Raw genomic sequence first — 20609 nt, 5'->3', positions numbered from 1 at the left:
GACTCTTTATTTTGAAGTATTTCTCCAAACAAGCTTTTATATAGCTTTTGTTTGTTTTTGACTTCATCATATATTTTTTTTCATAAGTCACATAAAATAGCGAGCTTACGAAAAACCGAGCTTGTTACTAAAATAAAGGGTGAAAAATAAAAAAAGGGTTTTTGGTGGGTAAAAAGGGTTTTAGGGTAATGAAATGAAAGGTTTAGGCTCAAAGGGGCTAACTAGGGGGATTTTGGGTAGGTGGTAAAAAAAATAAAAAATAATGGTGTAGAAAGAAAAATATGGTTAGTCCTAATGCCTCTATCACTTACTTACTTGGGTTTAAGTTGGTAAGGACCGGGAATGTATCGTCGTGGCAAGTTCTAGAGTTTTTTTTTGGGTAAAGGGTTACCCCGGTGATTCTATATATTCACAACCAATCAAAACAAGTAATGTAGAAAGTCTACATTAGTTCAATCATGAGACATGCCCCATGAAAGTAAACAAAACATCACCCAAATAAAACCCGACAAAGCAACCAAACAAAGACTACTAGACTAAAATCTAGAAATCAAACACCCAAAAAACATTTATTAGCCGCCACAACCGTCATCAACGTCCCCACGAATATCCCAATCTTCTAGAAGCTTTCGCACCTTCACAGTATTCTTTAGCTTTGCTCCCATAAGTTTGTATCTAACCGTCTTCAAAATAACTTCACTAACCATTTCCGGAGGTCTCAGCTGATTTTTGAATAGACGATTGTTCCTCTCTTGCCATATGAAGTAAGAACCAGCCGCCACTACAAGCTTAGCAACATAGACCGCAACCGACTTTGATCTAGCACGAGCAAGAAGCCAATCTACAATATCCCTCCACTTCGGGTTAATCGAAGACATACCCACCTTGTGCCTCAATTTATGCCAAACTTGAGACGAAAACTTACATTCAAAGAATAAGTGAGGATGAGAATCAAAATTCTCATAGCACAAAAGGCAACACATCATATTCATATTTTTTCGCCTTGAAATATCCCACTTCAGAATTTTTTCTTGAGTTAAAAGCTTACCTTTCATGACCAACCACAACATAAAGGCATGCCGCGGAATACATTGCGAGAACCAAACAATATTACACCAGTTAACTTCCGGCTCCTTATACCTAACCGAATGCCAAACGTTGGACGAGGAGAATTCGGCTAAGTCCGTACCATCCTTCCATAAAAGTCTATCCTGCTTTGCTGGATTTAACTACATCTGGTCAAGCTGAATGAGCACGGGAAACAAATCTCTCCAAACCGTAGGCCATCGCCAAGAATCAGAAGAATAGACATTAGCCACTGAATCATCTAACTTAAAATCCGCATCCGTAATGGTTCTTGGCGTAAGAAAATCACTTAACGGACCCGGATCACACCAAAAATCGTACCAGGCCGACGTGCTAGTCCCATTCCCAACAACCGACCAAATATGCTTTCTGATTAGAGGGCGTAACTGAATCAATTTCCTCCAAGACCAGCAGCAATTTGCAGGAGTTTTGCAAACCCAAAAACTCCTTCCTTTTAAGTGGTAGCTATGAACCCACTCAACCCACAGCGAAGCTCGCTTAGACACGATACTCCAAATGTGAGAAGCCATAAGAGCCTTATTCATATCTCTAATTCGTCTAATGCCCAAGCCCCCTTCATATTTTGGAGTACAAACCGTTTTCCAAGAAACTTTAGATTTCCCTTTATTAAACGAGCTTTCTTCAGACCAAAGGAAATTCCGCATTCTGGCTTCTAGCTCCTGAGTTATCCTAGCCGGCAAGATAAACACGGACGCCCAATAGATATGCATGGAAGAGAGGACAGAGATAATAAGTTGAAGTCTACCAGCAAAAGAAAGCAACTTATTTCTCCAGTTTGTGATTCGCTTCTCTAGTCTTTCAATCAGAACTCGACAATCATTATACCCAAGTCTAGAAGAAATTAGAGGCACACCCAAATACCTGACAGGCAATTTTCCTTCCACAAAAGGCATAATATTCAGAATAGCATCCTTGACATGGCTGTTAACATTACAAAAAAAGATCGTGCTTTTCTGATTGCTAGGAACTAACCCCGACATCCTGGTGAACATAGAAAGAGATGTCATAACACACCTTGCCGAATTGACTTCTTCTCTAGCAAAAATGAACAAGTCATCCGCAAAACAAAGGTTTATGATTTGCTATTTTTCGCATTTATTATGGAATTTAAACGATGAGTCTATACGAACCGCATGCAAAAGGATGGCCGTTAAGACTTCCATGACTAGAGTGAAAAGGTAAGGAGAGATCGGGTCTCCCTGTCTTAACCCGCGGCTGCCTTTAAAGAACCCATGAACCGACCCATTAACACAAACAGAAAACGAATCCGTAGAGACCAGAGCCATGATCCAATTCACCATATTCACGTGAAAACCAAAGCCAAGCAACACACTCTTAAGAAATCTCCAATCAACAGTGTCGTACGCTTTCTGAATATCAACTTTGAAGGCACAACGAGGAGGACCCGTATTTCTATGGTAATTATGCATCAATTCTTGCGTGAGCATAATATTATCAGATATTCTCCTTCCTGGAACAAAAGCCGACTGATTGATGCTAACAATGTCATTTAGCACAATTTTAATTCTATCAGCCACGATCTTGCTTATACACTTGTATAAAACGTTGCAACAAGAAATAGGGCGATAGTCAACAACCGTTGCAGGAGTAGGCACCTTCGGGATAAGAACAATGGTCGTGTGATTCAATTCCTGAAGAAGCTTACCTGTTTCAAAAAAATCCAGAATGGCCCAAGTCACATCATTACCTATAATAGGCCAAGCACTTTTGAAGAAAGCCGCTGAATAGCCATCCGGACCCGGGGCTTTGTCAATGCCGATAGAAAACATTGCTTTTTTAACCTCTTCTACAGTTATGGGCCGAATCATATGGGAAGCCTTTTGAGGATCAATGATTTTAGAGAACAAATCTGGGGCCGGAGAGAGCGAGATATCCCCTTGAGAACCAAAAAACTTCTGATAATGATTAACAAATGGTTGAAAAACCGCATCGCCTTCAAAAAGGTTACCATCCGGGTCTTTAATCACATCTATTCGGCTGAAATGATTCCGGATTTTAAATGAAGAATGGAAGAAAGCCGAGTTCGAATCACCAGCCCTTAACCAATCTACCTTAGACTTTTGTTTTAGAAACCGTTCCTCGTCCAGCGAAGCTTCTAATAAATCACGGCCAGCCTCCCTTTCAGCCACCTGAAGCTCGACATTGTTCGGATCTCGGTCAATACTTTGCTGAATCTCATCTAGCTTCAAACGAAGAGTTTCCACTTTCTTGTGAAGATTTCCCTGTTTAAACAATAAAGAGGGAAGCGGGTGTTTAAGCATCCGAAGTTTTTTTACCACCCGGAACTGGTGCACTCCGCTCACACTGGTATCCCACACACTTTTAACAATATCCAAAAATTCCGGTTTGAAGACCAAAAAGTTAGCAAACTTGAACGGCCTCGGCTTCACCATACCCGCTCTCGGAAAAGATAAGATACACGGACAATGATCGGATAATCTGTAAGGCTTGAAAAAAGCAACAGAATTCGGGTATAAAAGGAGTATTTCCCATAACACGATCAATTTTTTTCATAAGGCCCACCCCATTCTTTGGCTTTTGGCTCCAAGTAAAATGCATCCCCGTATGATTAATATCAACGACCTCAATCTCATCTACACACTCTTGAAAATCACGCATGCCAATAGACACAATCGATGATCCCATAGAATTATCTTCAAGATTCAGAGCCGTGTTAAAATCACCCATGAGACACCAAGGTTTGTTCCCCACCAGGATCTTGTGCATCGACAAATTATGCCATAATTGTTTACGTGAGACATAATAGTTATCAGCATACACGAAAGAGCAAAACACCATTCTTTTATCAATTTTAAAAACAAGCTGAATATGCATAACCTGAGGAGATTGCGACAAAATCATCACATCAAAGATAGCCGGGTTCCAACCAATAATGATTCTAGTGCCTTTATCACAACATCCTCCATTAGAAGTCCAATCCCACGAGCGAAAAACGGAATTACAAACTTTACTCAAATTACTGACATCCACATGAGACTCTAAAATCACACACAAGCTCAGCTTAAAGTCCTTGACAGCCTGACGAACCTCCTTCTGTTTGAGGGGGCGGTTCAACCCCCTTATATTCCAAGTCGCGATACTAACCATTATTAACTATTGGAGAAGGAGTGCTTGCCCCTTTAGGTTTACTCTTAAGAGTGCCATCTGTCATGAATTCATCCATTTCAGTGTACACCTCCTCTACATCGTCATCAGAGTCGTCATTGCCCCTACCCGAATTCGTAGACTCCTTGCGGGAGTCATCCAAATCAGCCTCCTCTTCATTAAGAATATCAAACGGGTTATTTGATCTAGTACTCTTAGAACTCGAAGCCTTGTTACTGTCTCCTTTAGGTTTCGGCCCTATAGGACGATATTCAAATCTAGGTTTTTGCTTATTGACCGGAATTCCAACTTTTTTAGCAATTTTCTTACCATGAACCTCTGTGTACCCATCCTTATCCACAACCTGCGTCTTCTTAGTTGAACGATTTTTTTGAACATTCCGATTAAGCTCCTCATGCATCGGCTTGAAAGGTTTCGTAGGTTGTTTTGGACAAGAATCCAAATTGTGGCCGAACACACAACAAGTGGGACATCGGTGCGGACTCCATTCATACTCCATATACATCGTCTCTTTCACAAACCCCTCTCCTTCAGATTCCGGAATTGCCATAGTTATTTCCTCCCGAAACTCCTTATCGGCTGAAATTTCTATTAGGGCTCTAGCGTAACTACTCCTACCCCATGAGTCCAAGCACATAGACGTAGTAAACGAATCCAGCATCTTTGGTTCCCCAATAGTTGTAGCGATCAGACTAAGACCATCTTCCGTGTAGGCCGCAATCGGCACCTCATGAATTTTAACCCATAACTGCACCTTCTTTACCTCCTTCTTCTCTAGTTTCGTAGTTGGGGTCCAATTGTTAAGAAACAATGGCTGAGAGCGAACAATCCATGGCCCATCCTTCATAACATTCGCCATACCATTCTCATCTTTAAACTTAAAAAAGAAAAAGCCGTTAGCATTCATCATAGTTTTCTGCAATCCATACTTCTTCCATTGCACACGCACAAAATAATCAACCACCGGGAAAGCCACACGATCACCCAAAAAATACCCATAAAGAGTATTAGCCATCTTATCCTGCACCGAACGGACAGATTCCCTCGGCAACACAACATCACAACCCTCCTGATTAACGGAACTAGCAAGCGACCGAAAGTTTACTTTCTTCACAGTATTAGCACTTACCGACTCAGCGTAAGACAAGGGCTTAGCAGCAGCCCCATTATCCTTATTGGCCATCGAGGAAGATTCACCAGTGAAGGGGTTTTCCACAGGTTTGGAAATACTCATTAACCCATCCAAAACCGAAACATTTGACGTTGAAAACATACCTCTTCTCGGAAGTAGAGGGTTGCCTTCAATGTTGGTAACTCGTAACCCGATCCCACGAATTGGTGCTGTTCCCGGTGTAGGCATCTCCTCACCCACCGGTTCATTCATGTAATCAGATCCATCTAGGTCGGTCGGTTTATTAGCAAAACTGTTCAGCGGGTCAGGCGGCTTCCCGCGGTCATGCAAGACACTAGCAGTAGTGTCACCAGTCTTGGAACGAACATCCATAGCTAAACAAGCAACTCTCACGTGAAACCAGAAACCTTAAACAACCATGCACTCGATAACCCAAAACCCTAAAGCCGCAACAAACGAAAGCAGGAACGAAAGACAAACCCTAATCCTATAAACCCTAGATTGAAACCTTCACCCTTAATCGATTAAACCTGAGCATCAATCTAGCTAAGTTAATCTCAGTTAACCGCAATCAACGACTACCAGTTTAATAAATCAGGGTTCTTGAATCAAAAAACTAGAGCGGCGATGTGAAGAAGAAAACGAAATAAACCCTAATTCTTGATCGATCCCAAGTGCTAACTAGTTCGTTATAGAGATTCGAAGATCAAACCTCTAATCACAGACTGTTATACACAAGATCACGAAGAAAAGTTAGGATTCATGAAGAACAAGAAATCGCCTATAGGAGAGAGAGCATAGGGTTTCCTTTCGACCCGTTCGGCAAGTTCTAGAGTTGTAAGAACCAAGCGGCTATTCACACAAGAAACGAAAAATGAGCATTTAGTCTAAAGATGTATATTTGTATGCTCAATAAAGGCTCAAAACTCACTTTTATGGGAATGGGTTTTTAATGCGATCAAGTATATATAATCGAATTTTTTAACTAGACTTGTTATGCCGTTTCGTAATTTTCTTATGTTGGTTCTTTGTTATCACGACGCTATCGGTTGTAAATTTGTAAAAATATAACCTTTTTAGAACTTGTTATTCCCAAATTAAACCAAGACAAGTAAAAAAAAACGAAAAGTTTTTGAAAAAAATTTGGGGTGTTTAGCGGTTCCAATAGAGTTTTGTGTAAGGCTTGTAATTAGGATTTGCAAAATTCAAGGTTTTAGCATCCCCCCACACTTAAATTACACATTGTCCTCAATGTGTCCCAAAAATAAGATTTTCGGTTGATTAGAATGTGTAAAAGTGGGTTAAAAAGCAAAGATTTATGTTACTGGCATCCTGGACACGGCCCCGTGGTGACCGGGCACGGACACGTGGTCAGGTGCCAGTAACAGAAATTAAAGAAATAAGACAGAAGCCTGGACACGGGGGCGTGTCCGCTGAACACGGCCCGTGTCCAGTTACCTGAACTAGGCGTTTTTCTGCAGGTGGCTCAGCACGGGGCCGTGTTGGTTGGGCACGGCCCGTGTTGAGCCTTCTGTGATGGAGATTTGTGTCGGGTTGCTTGTTCTTTGTGCATGGGGCCATTTTTCTCGTTCCCTTTTTCATCCATTACCACCATGAGTGTGTTTTATTTCTGCAAATTAAAACTAAAAGATTAAACTAAACTAAGGATAGTTCCGCGGAATGCCTCCGTGGTGCGCCACGTTTATAAGGGTCCTTGGCTAGACCCAATGCGAGGTTATATGTTTTCTGAGTGGGATGCCTGGCGTCCCATGTTACACCGTCGGAGAGCAGCATCCAAGCTCGAATCAATAACCTTCATGTAATTGACCGGGTCGTCGTCCTCTATTCTCTTCCCAACTCCGAACTTCACTTCATCATCCCCATACCTCAAGGTGAGTGTCCCGTCATTCATATCTACCACTGCTTGGGCGGTGGCAAGGAAGGGTCTCCCTAGTATGAGGGGGACCTCGGTGTCTTCCTCCATATTGAGTATGACAAAGTCAGCTGGATAAACGAATCTGCTTACCTTTACCAAGACATTCTCACCTTGTGGGAATTTGACGGACCGATCAGCGAGTTGTATGCTCATCTTTGTTGGGCTCATGGTTCCTAAGCCGAGTCTTTTGAACATTGATGAGGGCATGAGGTTAATGCTAGCCCCAAGGTCGGCTAAGGCATTACGAACGGGCGATTCCCCTATTGAGCAGGGAATCGTGAAGCTTCCGGGATCGATTTTCTTTTGGGGAAGTTTATTGAGTACGAGGGCAGAGCATTCTTCGCCTAAATTGACTAATTGCAAACTTTCAATTTTCTTTTTATGTGTAAGGAAGTCCCTCATGAATTTAGAGTACTTGGGCATTTGGGTAAGGACCTCGATAAAAGGAATATTGACATGCAATTGTTTTAACAGACTTTCGAACTTTGCGAATTGCTCATTGGTCTTTTGACGAATTAACCTACCGGGGTATGGAACTCGAGGAGCCTTGGTAGGCTCTGGTGACGGAGGGGAGTTCTTTTCCTGCAGAGGTGTGGGTACTGTTTCTTCCGTTAGCGGTGCCACTTCTGCAGGCCCTACGGTGCGGTTCCGTAGTGTGATGAGGTGGATTTGCGCTTTTGGGTTCGTTTCGGTATTGCTAGGTAATGCGCCTTGCGGTCTCTCGGCAAAATTTTGAGCTATTTGATTTAATTGTTTTTCTATGTTTTGAATACTAGCTTGTTGATTTCTAAAATTTGATTCTAATTGTAGAAATCTTTCCGAGTTTTTCTTATCAGTGTCGGAGACGAGGCGAGATACAGTATCTTCGAGCCTTTCTCGTCCACCTTGTTGTTGAGTGAAATTTTGTGACTCATTTCTTGGTTGTTGAAAGTTTGTTCGTTGGGTTTGTTGGTTACTACTATTGCCGGGTTCTCTCCAACCAAGGTTTGGGTGGTTTCGCCATCCTTGGTTGTAAGTTCCCGTTGGGGGACCCGACGGCCTAGGTCTATTATCAATGTATTTTACCATTTCTTGTTGATCGTCTGTTTCTTTCATGCAACTCCAATTTTCATGTGACCCACCACACCCTTCACAAGCCATAACCGAGACTGTTTTTGTCATTTCCAATTTTTTTATCTTTGAAGAAAGGGCCTCGATTTGGGCTTGTAAAGAAGTGCTTTCATCGACCTTATGGGTGCCCGGGGCGATAGACTTATTTCCCCGGGGGGTGTGTGTGACAACTCGTACTTTAGACCTATCTTGTAACGTTACGTATTTGCGTGAGCTACCCTAATTGATTAAATGCATGGTTACGTGATATGTGTTTCTTTAGTATGTTACGAATTAAATGATAATATGTATGTTACTTGAACTCGAATCGCACAACACCTACTCAATTGCATAAACCCACTCGGTCCATATAGTTGGACTCGAGACCATGAGGTAGCCCAAGTGGGGTTTCGGCCCACTTCTATTCCATACGTATACATGCATACACATCCCTTAGGGTTTTAGTTTTCACAACCTTGCAATCAAGAACACACACACCAAACGCTCTCTCTCTCTCTCTCGGATCATTGTGCTCGGATCAATCACATCCTCTTTTCAATCGGTTAGTGCTTGTATGATTGATGATATTATGATCTTGTGTGATAAAATAGGGTTCTTGATAGCATGTTGATTATGATGATATTCTCATGACTTGGATTGCATGATAATAATCTAAAAACCGATTAGATAGGATAGACTATTATAACTAGTTGTTACTATGATGATTTCGTGAACCGAATGCATGGTTAATCGGCTAGGTTGCATGCTAGTCTAATAATATGATGCATGATCCGGTTTTATGTTCTTGATTTAGATGTTAATGATCCGATTGTATGATGATGATATGAATGTTCATGAATATCGATTGATTGCTGTTTGATTTCTGAATAAACTGTGATTTGATCCAAATTGTGAAACTGCCAAAGATGTTTGCTAATTTTACGGAACTGATTGAGCCGCAAATTATGGAAACTAGGAAGTTGGTTACATTCTGATCTGGACACGGGTTGCGAGTCGAGACCACAACACTCGCACACAGCAGCACAACTCGAGACCGACATTGCGAGTCTGGTTGCGACTCGAGACCGAACAGTCTCGAGTGGACCATGACAAACCGAGACCAGCCCATTGCGACTCGAGACCTGACTCGAGACCACCCAGTCTCGAGTGATATATGCATCTGTCGAGATCTCCCTTATTGCGACTCGAGATCTCTAGTCTCGAGTCGAGACCATATGCACGTGCACACAATTGGACTTGCACACTGACACGAGCCCAACTAATTGGGCCGGATAATTGGACTTCGTTAATTTACGTGACTTTGCTGTTGTTGGACTGCCATGATTATATGTGTGAGCTGCCATGATCAATACGTGTTAGTAACATTACGTGCTTGCATACGAACCTGACTTGTATAATAACCATGATAGGACGTGATTGACCACTTACTAGCTTACCTGTACTTTCTGTGTATCTGCCGAGCAACCCAAGGTGAGTTCACACAAGCCAAGGCATGGGGTTCCCAGGGTGGGAATGGGGATTTGATGATTTACTGTACATACATAGATGGTAGAACCTACTGCTAGACTAGTAACACTCATTGAACGATCTTCGCACACCTGCCAAGGGTTGGCCACGATATTATGACTGACTTCGCACACCTGCCTTTGGAAGGCCGCGAACTGTAATCTGCTAATCTTCGCACACCTGCCTGGTAGGCCGCGATACAAACAAACCTAGTCTAGAATACTCGGGAGGAACATCCCCTAATATCTTCGCACACCTGCCTGGAAGGCCGCGATACGAACTAAACGATATACGACTTAACGAACGAACAAAACGCTACTCACTCTATACTATTACTGAACTGTTAACTGTGAACTCGCTCAACTAGTTGTTGATTATCTGATGCATGCCTTGCAGGACCTTAGGTACATTATGGAGCTTGCACAGGGAGGAGCAGGTCGTTGTGGGATACGGATCGTGAACGATATTTGAACTTATAACTTATTTGGGTTTTCATTATTATGCTTCCGCTACTTAAACAAAGTTTGGTTTTCTTTGAAACATCAATCATGTCGTGATGAATTACTTTATCTACTTTTATTATTAAATGCTATGTTTGATATGATTGATGGCTTGATCCTGGTCAGTCATGCCCCCAGGCGGTGGTACTCCGCAGTGTGGGATTTTGGGGGTGTGACAGATTGGTATCAGAGCCATTGGTTATAGAGAACTTGGTTTTAATATGGGAAAACGTTTTTATTAAAACCAGACTATAACCAGAACAATGCTCTCAATGATCCACAACGACGCTTCGCTCCACGTGCAAGACTCGACATCCGAGGTAATAAGGTTTATGTTTATTGCCTGTTTGCTAGAACCGTATAGAACTTTGCTCGCATTACGCTTAGATACACATGACTTATTACATGAGAACACCTACGTGCTTACGCTTTTCTGTCATCGCCCTATTCGCGAACCACTCTCACTTACGTTACTTTTACTATGAAGATCATGTCTGGACGGATTAACATGACACAAGCCCAGCTAGAGGCTCTCGTTCAAGCTCAAGTTGCTGCGGCACTTGCAGCTGCTCAAGCAGGAAGTATATCCTGTCGTCATAACTTACACTAGGATCTTTAGATCCTACACTCCTAAACTAGCCCATGTATTTAAACTTTGCCCTATTCGTACACAATAGGTCAACACGCGCAGCAACCTGTATGCACTTTTAAGAACTTCATGGACTGTCGTCCAAGTACTTTCAGCGGCACAGAAGGGGCAGTGGGACTCCTCCACTGGTTTGAGAAGCTTGAGTCAGTTTTCGAAATGTGTGAATGCCCTGAGGCTCGCAGGGTGAAATACGCCACTGGCACGCTAGAAGGAATAGCACTAACTTGGTGGAACGCCCAAGTTCAGATCTTAGGGTTGGCAGCTGCTAATGCCACACCCTGGAATGATTTCAAGGAACTTATCAAGCGTGAGTACTGCACAAGGGATGATATCCACAAGTTGGAGAATGAGTTTTATCACTTGAAGATGACGGGGTCAGAGATAGAAGCTTATACGAAGCGATCGAACGAACTGGCTATTTTGTGCCCTACCATGGTAGACCCTTCCATCAAGCGCATCGAGTTGTACCTCAAGGGTCTAGCCTCAGAGATTCAGAGCCATGTTACATCGGCAAACCTCGATAACATCCAAGACATTCAGCGACTTGCTCATCGCCTCACGGATCAGGCGGTGGAACAGAACAAGCTGCCAAAACGCATCAGTGCTACCACTACTGCTGTCACTACTTCTGCTACCCCCAGTGACAACAAACGGAAATGGGATGGGGATTCCAGCAAAGGATCAGTTTCTGTTCAGTCCCAAACACAGCAGCGTCGCACCAACGATCATCAGAGTCCGAATCAGCAATCATCGGGCAGTCAGGGGCAGAGTGGTTATAGGGGAACTCAACCATGGTGTGGTAGATGCAACAAACACCACAGTGGAAGGTGTCGCAGGGAAAGATGCCAAAGATGCCTCAAGCCGGGTCATGAGGCAAAGGATTGTAGAAGCTCACGGCCAGCAAACCAGAACCAGCAACTCCCACCACCAGCTCCACAGAATCAGCAGCAGCAGCCACAGCGTGGGAACCGAGGATGTTTTCAGTGTGGGGCTGAAGGTCACTACAAACGCGATTGCCCTCAATTGAACCAGAACCACAATCGCAACAACAACAACAATCAGGGCAACGAGAACAACAACAACAACAACGGGGGAAACAACAACAATAATGGCAACGAAGCTAGGGGACGCCCTTTTGTGCTAGGTCGAGGTGACGCAGTGAACGATCCCAACGTGGTTATGGGTAAGTTTCTCCTTGATGATATTTATGTTACTGTTTTATTCGATTCGGGTGCGGATACAAGTTATATTTCTGTGAAAGCCAGTAAACTGTTAAAACGTACACCAACACCCCTAAGCACCAAACATGTCGTAGAACTAGCTAACGGTAAGAGTTTAGAAGCCACGCAGATAGTCAAGGGTTGTAGTATTGTCTTAGCTGGTCAAGTTTTCTCCATCAACCTTATTCCCATAGTCTTGGGAAGTTTTGATATCGTTATTGGGATGGATTGGTTATCCCAACATCAGGCAGAGATCTTATGCAGCGAGAAGATTATTCGCATTCCCCGTTCTGGTCAGGAACCTCTCGAAGTTCAAGGCGACAAGAGTGGTGCTGTGGTTGGCATCATTTCTTTCTTGAAGGCTCAGAAATGTCTGCGAAAGGGTCACACCGCAATCTTGGCGCTCGTTTCAGATGCATCAGTAAAGGAAAGGAAATTAGAAGATATTCCAATTGTACGCGACTACCCTCAGGTGTTTCCTGAAGACTTACCTGGCTTACCGCCTCACCGTCAGGTCGAATTTCAAATCGAGCCCGCTCCAGGAGCAGCACCCATAGCTCGCGCACCATATCGTCTAGCTCCATCAGAATTGGAGGAATTGTCAAAGCAGCTACAGGAGCTCTTGGAAAAGGGCTTCATTCGTCCAAGCTCTTCGCCTTGGGGAGCTCCAGTGTTATTTGTGAAAAAGAAAGACGGTACGTTCAGGATGTGCATTGACTACCATGAACTCAACAAGGTGACGGTGAAGAACCGTTATCCTCTTCCGCGCATCGACGACTTATTCGACCAGTTGCAAGGGTCGTGTTACTATTCCAAGATAGATTTGAGGTCTGGTTATCATCAGCTGAGAGTCCGGGAGGAGGACGTCTCCAAGACTGCATTCAGAACTCGTTACGGTCACTACGAGTTTCTTGTCATGTCGTTCGGGTTAACGAACGCGCCTGCCGTATTTATGGACCTTATGAACAGGGTGTGCAAACCCTATCTTGACAAGTTCGTCATAGTATTCATCGACGACATTCTGATCTACTCCAAGAGTCAGGAGGAACACGAGCAGCATCTACGTCTTATTTTGGAACTCCTACGGAAGGAACAACTGTACGCTAAGTTTTCGAAATGCGACTTCTGGCTTCGTGAAGTCCACTTCCTAGGCCACGTAGTGAACAAGGATGGGATCCATGTCGACCCATCCAAGGTAGATTCGATCAGAAACTGGCCTGCACCACGTACGCCAACGGAAATACGCCAATTCTTGGGTTTGGCAGGTTACTACAGACGGTTTATTAAAGACTTTTCAAAGATTGCTCAGCCGCTTACACTACTGACACAGAAGGGTGTCACCTACCGTTGGGGAGATCCCCAGGAAACTACTTTTCAGCACCTAAAGGATAGACTTTGCAGTGCACCTATCCTCTCTTTGCCAGAGGGCACAGATGACTTCGTAGTTTATTGTGATGCATCCATTCGGGGACTTGGATGTGTGTTAATGCAACGGGATAAGGTTATCGCTTACGCTTCTCGTCAACTTAAGATTCACGAACGGAACTACACGACGCACGATTTAGAGCTGGGAGTTGTTGTTTTCGCGCTTAAGATATGGCGACACTACCTGTACGGTACCAGGTGCACGATTTACACCGATCACAGGAGTCTCGAGCATATCCTTAAGCAAAAGGATTTGAACATGCGTCAACGACGATGGGTTGAACTACTGAACGATTACGAATGCGCCATCAAGTACCATCCAGGCAAGGCCAATGTTGTGGCTGATGCCCTCAGTCGGAAAGACACTCTACCACGGCGCGTGCGAGTGCTACAGCTTACAATTCAGTCTAGCCTTCCAGCACAGATACGAAATGCTCAGGTAGAAGCATTGAAACCCGAAAACGTCAAGGCTGAAGCCTTACGCGGCTCACGACAACGAATGGAACAGAAGGCACACGGCGCCTACTATGTAACGGGGCGTATTTGGGTCCCACTTTATGGCGGTCTACGCGAACTTGTAATGGATGAAGCTCACAAGTCTCGCTATTCGGTGCATCCAGGGTCGGATAAAATGTACCACGACATCAGAACTACTTATTGGTGGCCTAGCATGAAGGCCCATATCGCTACTTATGTCGGCAAGTGCTTGACCTGTGCGAGAGTCAAGGTTGAATATCAGAAACCAGCTGGCCTACTTCAACAGCCTAAGATACCTCAATGGAAATGGGAAGAAATTTCCATGGATTTCATTACAGGCCTACCTAGATCCCAGCGTGGGAATGATACCATATGGGTGATCGTGGATCGACTCACCAAGTCTGCACACTTCCTACCTATAAAGGAAACGGATAAGTTCTCCACTCTCGCAGACGTCTATCTTAAAGAAGTTGTTTCGGGGCACGGGGTGCCCACCTCCATCATTTCGGATCGCGATGCACGATTCACGTCAGAACTATGGCAAGCAATGCACAAATCTTTCGGCTCACGGTTAGACATGAGCACAGCATATCACCCTCAGACGGATGGGCAGTCTGAGCGAACGATCCAAACTCTATAAGACATGCTTCGAGCATGTGTTATTGATTTCGGCAACGGCTGGGAAAAACATCTCCCTTTGGTGGAGTTCTCATACAATAACAGTTATCACACCAGCATCCAAGCCGCTCCATTCGAGGCATTGTACGGGCGTAAATGCCGGTCACCTCTCTGTTGGGCAGAGGTGGGGGATAGTCAGATCACGGGTCCAGAGATTGTAGTGGACGCCACAGAAAAGATAGCACAGATACGACAACGCATGGCGGCAGCACGCAACCGTCAGAAAGCCTACGCGGACAAGCGTAGAAAGCCATTGGAATTTCAGGTCGGGGACCGGGTTTTATTAAAAGTTTCACCCTGGAAGGGTGTGGTTCGTTTTGGCAAACGGGGCAAACTAAATCCGCGGTACGTCGGACCGTTCGAAATCATTGAGAAAATCGGCAAAGTAGCCTACAAGTTGAACCTACAAGCTGAACTCGGGGCAGTTCACAATGTATTTCACGTGTCGAATCTGAAGAAGTGCCTATCAGATGAAACCCTTATCATTCCTTTTAAGGAACTTACTATCGACGAGCGGTTGCAGTTCGTCGAGGAACCAGTAGAAATCACGGACCGGGATGTGAAGGTCCTTAAAAACAAGAGAATCCCTCTTGTTCGAATTCGTTGGAACTCCAAACGTGGCCCAGAGTACACCTGGGAACGCGAAGACAGGATGACAGAAAAGTACCCCCAGTTATTCGGAACCAATGCAACCACTACTGAGGCTGAAGCTACTACTTCGAAATTTCGGGACGAAATTCCAGATCAACGGGGGGAGGATGTGACACCCCAGGAAAATCAGTGAACGAACGATTGAACTTACCTAGCTTCCTCAGTGAGTGCGTACCAAATTTCGGGACGAAATTTCTTTTAAGTTGGGGATAATGTGACTACTCGTACTTTAGACCTATCTTGTAACGTTACGTATTTGCGTGAGCTACCCTAATTGATTAAATGCATGGTTACGTGATATGTGTTTCTTTAGTATGTTACGAATTAAATGATAATATGTATGTTACTTGAACTCGAATCGCACAACACCTACTCAATTGCATAAACCCACTCGGTCCATATAGTTGGACTCGAGACCATGAGGTAGCCCAAGTGGGGTTTCGGCCCACTTCTATTCCATACGTATACATGCATACACATCCCTTAGGGTTTTAGTTTTCACAACCTTGCAATCAAGAACACACACACCAAAGCTCTCTCTCTCTCTCTCTCGGATCATTGTGCTCGGATCAATCCCATCCTCTTTTCAATCGGTTAGTGCTTGTATGATTGATGATATTATGATCTTGTGTGATAAAATAGGGTTCTTGATAGCATGTTGATTATGATGATATTCTCATGACTTGGATTGCATGATAATAATCTAAAAACCGATTAGATAGGATAGACTATCATAACTAGTTGTTACTATGATGATTTCGTGAACCGAATGCATGGTTAATCGGCTAGGTTGCATGCTAGTCTAATAATATGATGCATGATCCGGTTTTATGTTCTTGATTTAGATGTTAATGATCCGATTGTATGATGATGATATGAATGTTCATGAATATCGATTGATTGCTGTTTGATTACTGAATAAACTGTGATTTGATCCAAATTGTGAAACTGCCAAAGATGTTTGCTAATTTTACGGAACTGATTGAGCTGCAAATTATGGAAACTAGGAAGTTGGTTACATTCTGATCTGGACACGGGTTGCGAGTCGAGACCACAACACTCGCACACAGCAGCACAACTCGAGACCCACATTGCGAGTCTGGTTGCGACTCGAGACCGAACAGTCTCGAGTGGACCATGACAAACCGAGACCAGCCCATTGCGACTCGAGACCTGACTCGAGACCACCCAGTCTCGAGTGATATATGCATCTGTCGAGATCTCCCTTATTGCGACTCGAGATCTCTAGTCTCGAGTCGAGACCATATGCACGTGCACACAATTGGACTTGCACACTGACACAAGCCCAACTAATTGGGCCGGATAATTGGACTTCGTTAATTTACGTGACTTTGCTGTTGTTGGACTGCCATGATTATATGTGTGAGCTGCCATGATCAATACGTGTTAGTAACAATACGTGCTTGCATACGAACCTGACTTGTATAATAACCATGATAGGACGTGATTGACCACTTACTAGCTTACCTGTACTTTCTGTGTATCTGCCGAGCAACCCAAGGTGAGTTCACACAAGCCAAGGCATGGGGTTCCCAGGGTGGGAATGGGGATTTGATGATTTACTGTACATACATAGATGGTAGAACCTACTGCTAGACTAGTAACACTCATTGAACGATCTTCGCACACCTGCCAAGGGTTGGCCGCGATATTATGACTGACTTCGCACACCTGCCTTTGGAAGGCCGCGAACTGTAATCTGCTAATCTTCGCACACCTGCCTGGTAGGCCGCGATACAAACAAACCTAGTCTAGAATACTCGGGAGGAACATCCCCTAATATCTTCGCACACCTGCCTGGAAGGCCGCGATACGAACTAAACGATATACGACTTAACGAACGAACAAAACGCTACTCACTCTATACTATTACTGAACTGTTAACTGTGAACTCGCTCAACTAGTTGTTGATTATCTGCTGCATGCCTTGCAGGACCTTAGGTACATTATGGAGCTTGCACAGGGAGGAGCAGGTCGTTGTGGGATACGGATCGTGAACGATATTTGAACTTATAACTTATTTGGGTTTTCATTATTATGCTTCCGCTACTTAAACAAAGTTTGGTTTTCTTTGAAACATCAATCATGTCGTGATGAATTACTTTATCTACTTTTATTATTAAATGCTATGTTTGATATGATTGATGGCTTGATCCTGGTCAGTCACGCCCCCAGGCGGTGGTACTCCGCAGTGTGGGATTTTGGGGGTGTGACAGTGTGCCATAGAAAATTGGTTTGAGCAATTTCCTCAATTTGATTATATATTTCGTGTGGGCGTCGATTACCTAAAAGTCCCCCGGAGCTAGAATCAAGTGTCTGCCTAGTGTGTGGCAATAATCCATTATAGAAAGTGGATACTTGTTGCCATATTGCAAGGCCGTGATGGGGACACTTGCGTAATAGCTCCTTGAACCTTTCCCAAGTTTCATATAAGGATTCACTGTCCTCTTGTGAATATGTATTAATTTCAGTCATTAACTTAGCAGTTTTAGCGGGAGGAAAATACTTATATAGAAATTTTTGGGCTAGTTCATCCCAGGTGTTTACCGATCCAGCTGGGAGGGCGTTGAGCCAAGCCTTCGCTCGGGCTTTTAGTGAGAAGGGAAACATACGGAGGCGGATGGCGTCGTTTGATGCTCCATTGATCCGAAAGGTATCACATATTTCCAAGAAATTAGTTATATGTAGATGGGGATCCTCGTCCGCAAGCCCATGGAAGGTTGCGGAGTTTTGGAGCATTTGTATCAAATGCGGCCGGAGTTCGAAGTTATTAGCTTCAACATTCGGAGCATTGATAGCGGCGCCTAGATTACCTACGGTGGGTCGTAGATAATCCATAAGGGTACGTTGGTCCGCCATTGGAGGTGGATCACCCGAAACCTTCTCTTGGTTTTTGGCTTTTAACCTTTTTCTGAGAAAGCGTTCGGGTTCTTCTAGTGGTTCTTTTATGTCTTTATTGGAACTGGAGCTCATACACTACGTGAGGTTGGCGTCGGGTTCCATGTCCTGCAATAAAAACAGAAAAGAATGTTGGTCAGAAGGTTCACCACGGCCCCGTGTTTAGCGAACACGGCCCGTGGTCGGAGTCTCAGTGATTGTTTTCCAAATCCCAGTTACTGGAAGTTGGACACGGCCCCGTGTTGCACCGGCACGGCCCCGTAGTCAGCCTTCTGTAACTTGGAAAACAAAAAACTGCCAGTAACGATGCTGGGCACGGCCCGTGTCCGGCCAGGCACGGCCCGTGCTGAGCCCTGCAGAAGCTGAAAAACTAAGAAAAATCCTAAAAATTAAAAAGAAAAATAAAAATATGATTAGGCCATTGATTCCTAACTTTCTTAAAATCCTTGTGTCCCCGGCAACGGCGCCAAAAACTTGATGCGTGTCAGTGTATATATAATTTAGATGTATATTTAAGCCCTTTTTACACTTTTAGCCAAGTTTTAAATTTATAAAACACGATATTCACTAACACTAAACACACATATGGGTAAGTGCACCCATCGTGGACGTAGTATAGTGTTGGTAAGATACCGAGGTCGTCCAAGGACACAAGAGCTTTTAATACCGGTTTATCCTCAACGTCTAATCAAATCAAAAAGTGAGAAAAATGTTTTTTAAACTAAGAAAATAAAAACTAACTAAATGCTGAAAAATAAAATAAAACAAAAACAGATAGACAAGATGAATCACTTGGATCCGACACGTGTATTAGTATAACCTTTGATTATTTTCGCACTTTGCACTTGTTTAAGAGATTATCTTAGTTATTGTAGTAGGCCCCTCTTTTGAAGGCGACGTTACCCTCAACCCAGTAGTTTGAGTCAGCAAGGATACAATCCTAAAGGGTCGGATTATTGAAAGATAATGAATTAAGTTATTAATGCAAATTGTGGTAGGCCCCGCTTTCGGCGGTGACGTTACCCTCGGCTAAGTAGTCTGCGTCAGCAGGGATACAGTCCTAAATAGTTGGGTTATAGTATTAATAGTAGTTAACTTATGAGGGGGTCAAAGAGTTTGGATCCCCGCCATCCAATACCTATGGGCATTGAAGGAGATCCTACTAAATTTGACCCAGGTCCCAAGCAGGACCTCTAAACGCTGAACAAGGGCAAGACCCTTACCAAACCGTTCCCTTAACCCCCGACCAGGTAGCCAACATACCTCCATATAGACCGTGGAGAGATGAATGGTGAAAATCTTTTATTTTATATAGACAGTAAAATAATGCCAAGACACCACGGACAAACGATAAGGAAAGATCACCTTCAACATAAGCAACTAGTTATTAAAGTCATTAATACAAAACCAAATAAAAAGTGCAAAAGATTGAAAATAAAAAGTATTATACTAAACACTTGTCTTCACCAAGTGATGTAAGAGACTTAGGCAAACATGGCCTTGATTGTCAAGAACTCTTACGATCAATCTTGGATCCCGAGACGACTCACACACTCTACGATGGACAATGGATGATGGTGGTGGATGATGGTGTTATGGTGGTGGTGGGTGGTGGATGAAGTGTGAGAGAGGTGGTGTGCCAAGGGATGAGTTGAAATGAAACCAAGCACTCCTATTTACAGGCTGAACAGAAGGCTGGGCACGGCCCCGTGTCCACTGGACACGCCCCCGTGCCCGTCTGACACTCTCTCTCCTCATTAATTGTAATTCGCAATTACAATTAATGCGCCTGCTGTACTTTCACCACGCCCCCGTGCCCGCTGGACACGGCCCCGTGGTGGGCAATGGAAGCTTCTATAAGTTTGTCTTTTATGCTGCTTCTTGGGCACGGCCCGGTGCTGGCTGAGCACGTGGCGTGTTCAGACTTCTGCTTTCTCTTCTTTGCTCTGGAGGATGCTGTTGAGGGTCCGGGCAGTCTACTTTTATTCCTTTTCTTGTATTTATGCTAGAATTAGTTGTCTTTTTGCTTCTTTTGTGAATTTGAGCTCATTTCATCCTGAAAATACAAAAGGAAGACAAAAACACTCTTTTTCCAACATTAGTACTTAAAAAGGGTTAGTTTTATGCCTTAATTGATGTGATTTATATGTTG

General features: G+C 43.8%; 1 protein-coding gene and 1 non-coding gene across 2 annotated transcripts; one reads left to right on the top strand and one right to left on the bottom strand.

Annotated features, from left to right (window-relative positions):
• Positions 1-1229: 1229 nt before the first annotated feature.
• Positions 1230-5758, bottom strand: LOC110888518. Its single transcript, XM_022136045.1, has 5 exons — positions 4234-5758; positions 3499-4127; positions 2238-3350; positions 2122-2189; positions 1230-2028 (listed from the first exon to the last, which is right to left on the bottom strand). Exons 1-5 carry the CDS (start codon positions 5756-5758, stop codon positions 1230-1232), a joined length of 4134 nt encoding a protein of 1377 aa, XP_021991737.1.
• Positions 5759-17933: 12175 nt separating this feature from the next.
• On the top strand, positions 17934-18040 carry LOC118489914. Its single transcript, XR_004887926.1, has one exon. It is a non-coding gene; the product is annotated as a small nucleolar RNA R71 (small nucleolar RNA).
• Positions 18041-20609: the final 2569 nt, after the last annotated feature.

Source organism: Helianthus annuus, chromosome 2 (genome assembly GCF_002127325.2).
Source record: "Helianthus annuus cultivar XRQ/B chromosome 2, HanXRQr2.0-SUNRISE, whole genome shotgun sequence".
Lineage (NCBI taxonomy): Eukaryota > Viridiplantae > Streptophyta > Magnoliopsida > Asterales > Asteraceae > Helianthus > Helianthus annuus.
This window is presented reverse-complemented; position numbering and strand designations above follow the sequence as displayed.

Excerpts from the sequence above, each read along its gene's own strand:
- LOC110888518 (XM_022136045.1), bottom strand. The coding sequence starts at position 5,758 with ATGGATGTTCGTTCCAAGACTGGTGACACTACTGCTAGTGTCTTGCAT. Across the intron at positions 3,351-3,498 it reads GTGAAGCCGAGGCCGTTCAA|GGAAATCTTCACAAGAAAGT; the intron begins GTTTGCTAACTT and ends TTGTTTAAACAG. Across the intron at positions 2,029-2,121 it reads GAAGAAGTCAATTCGGCAAG|CCATGTCAAGGATGCTATTC; the intron begins GTGTGTTATGAC and ends TAATGTTAACAG.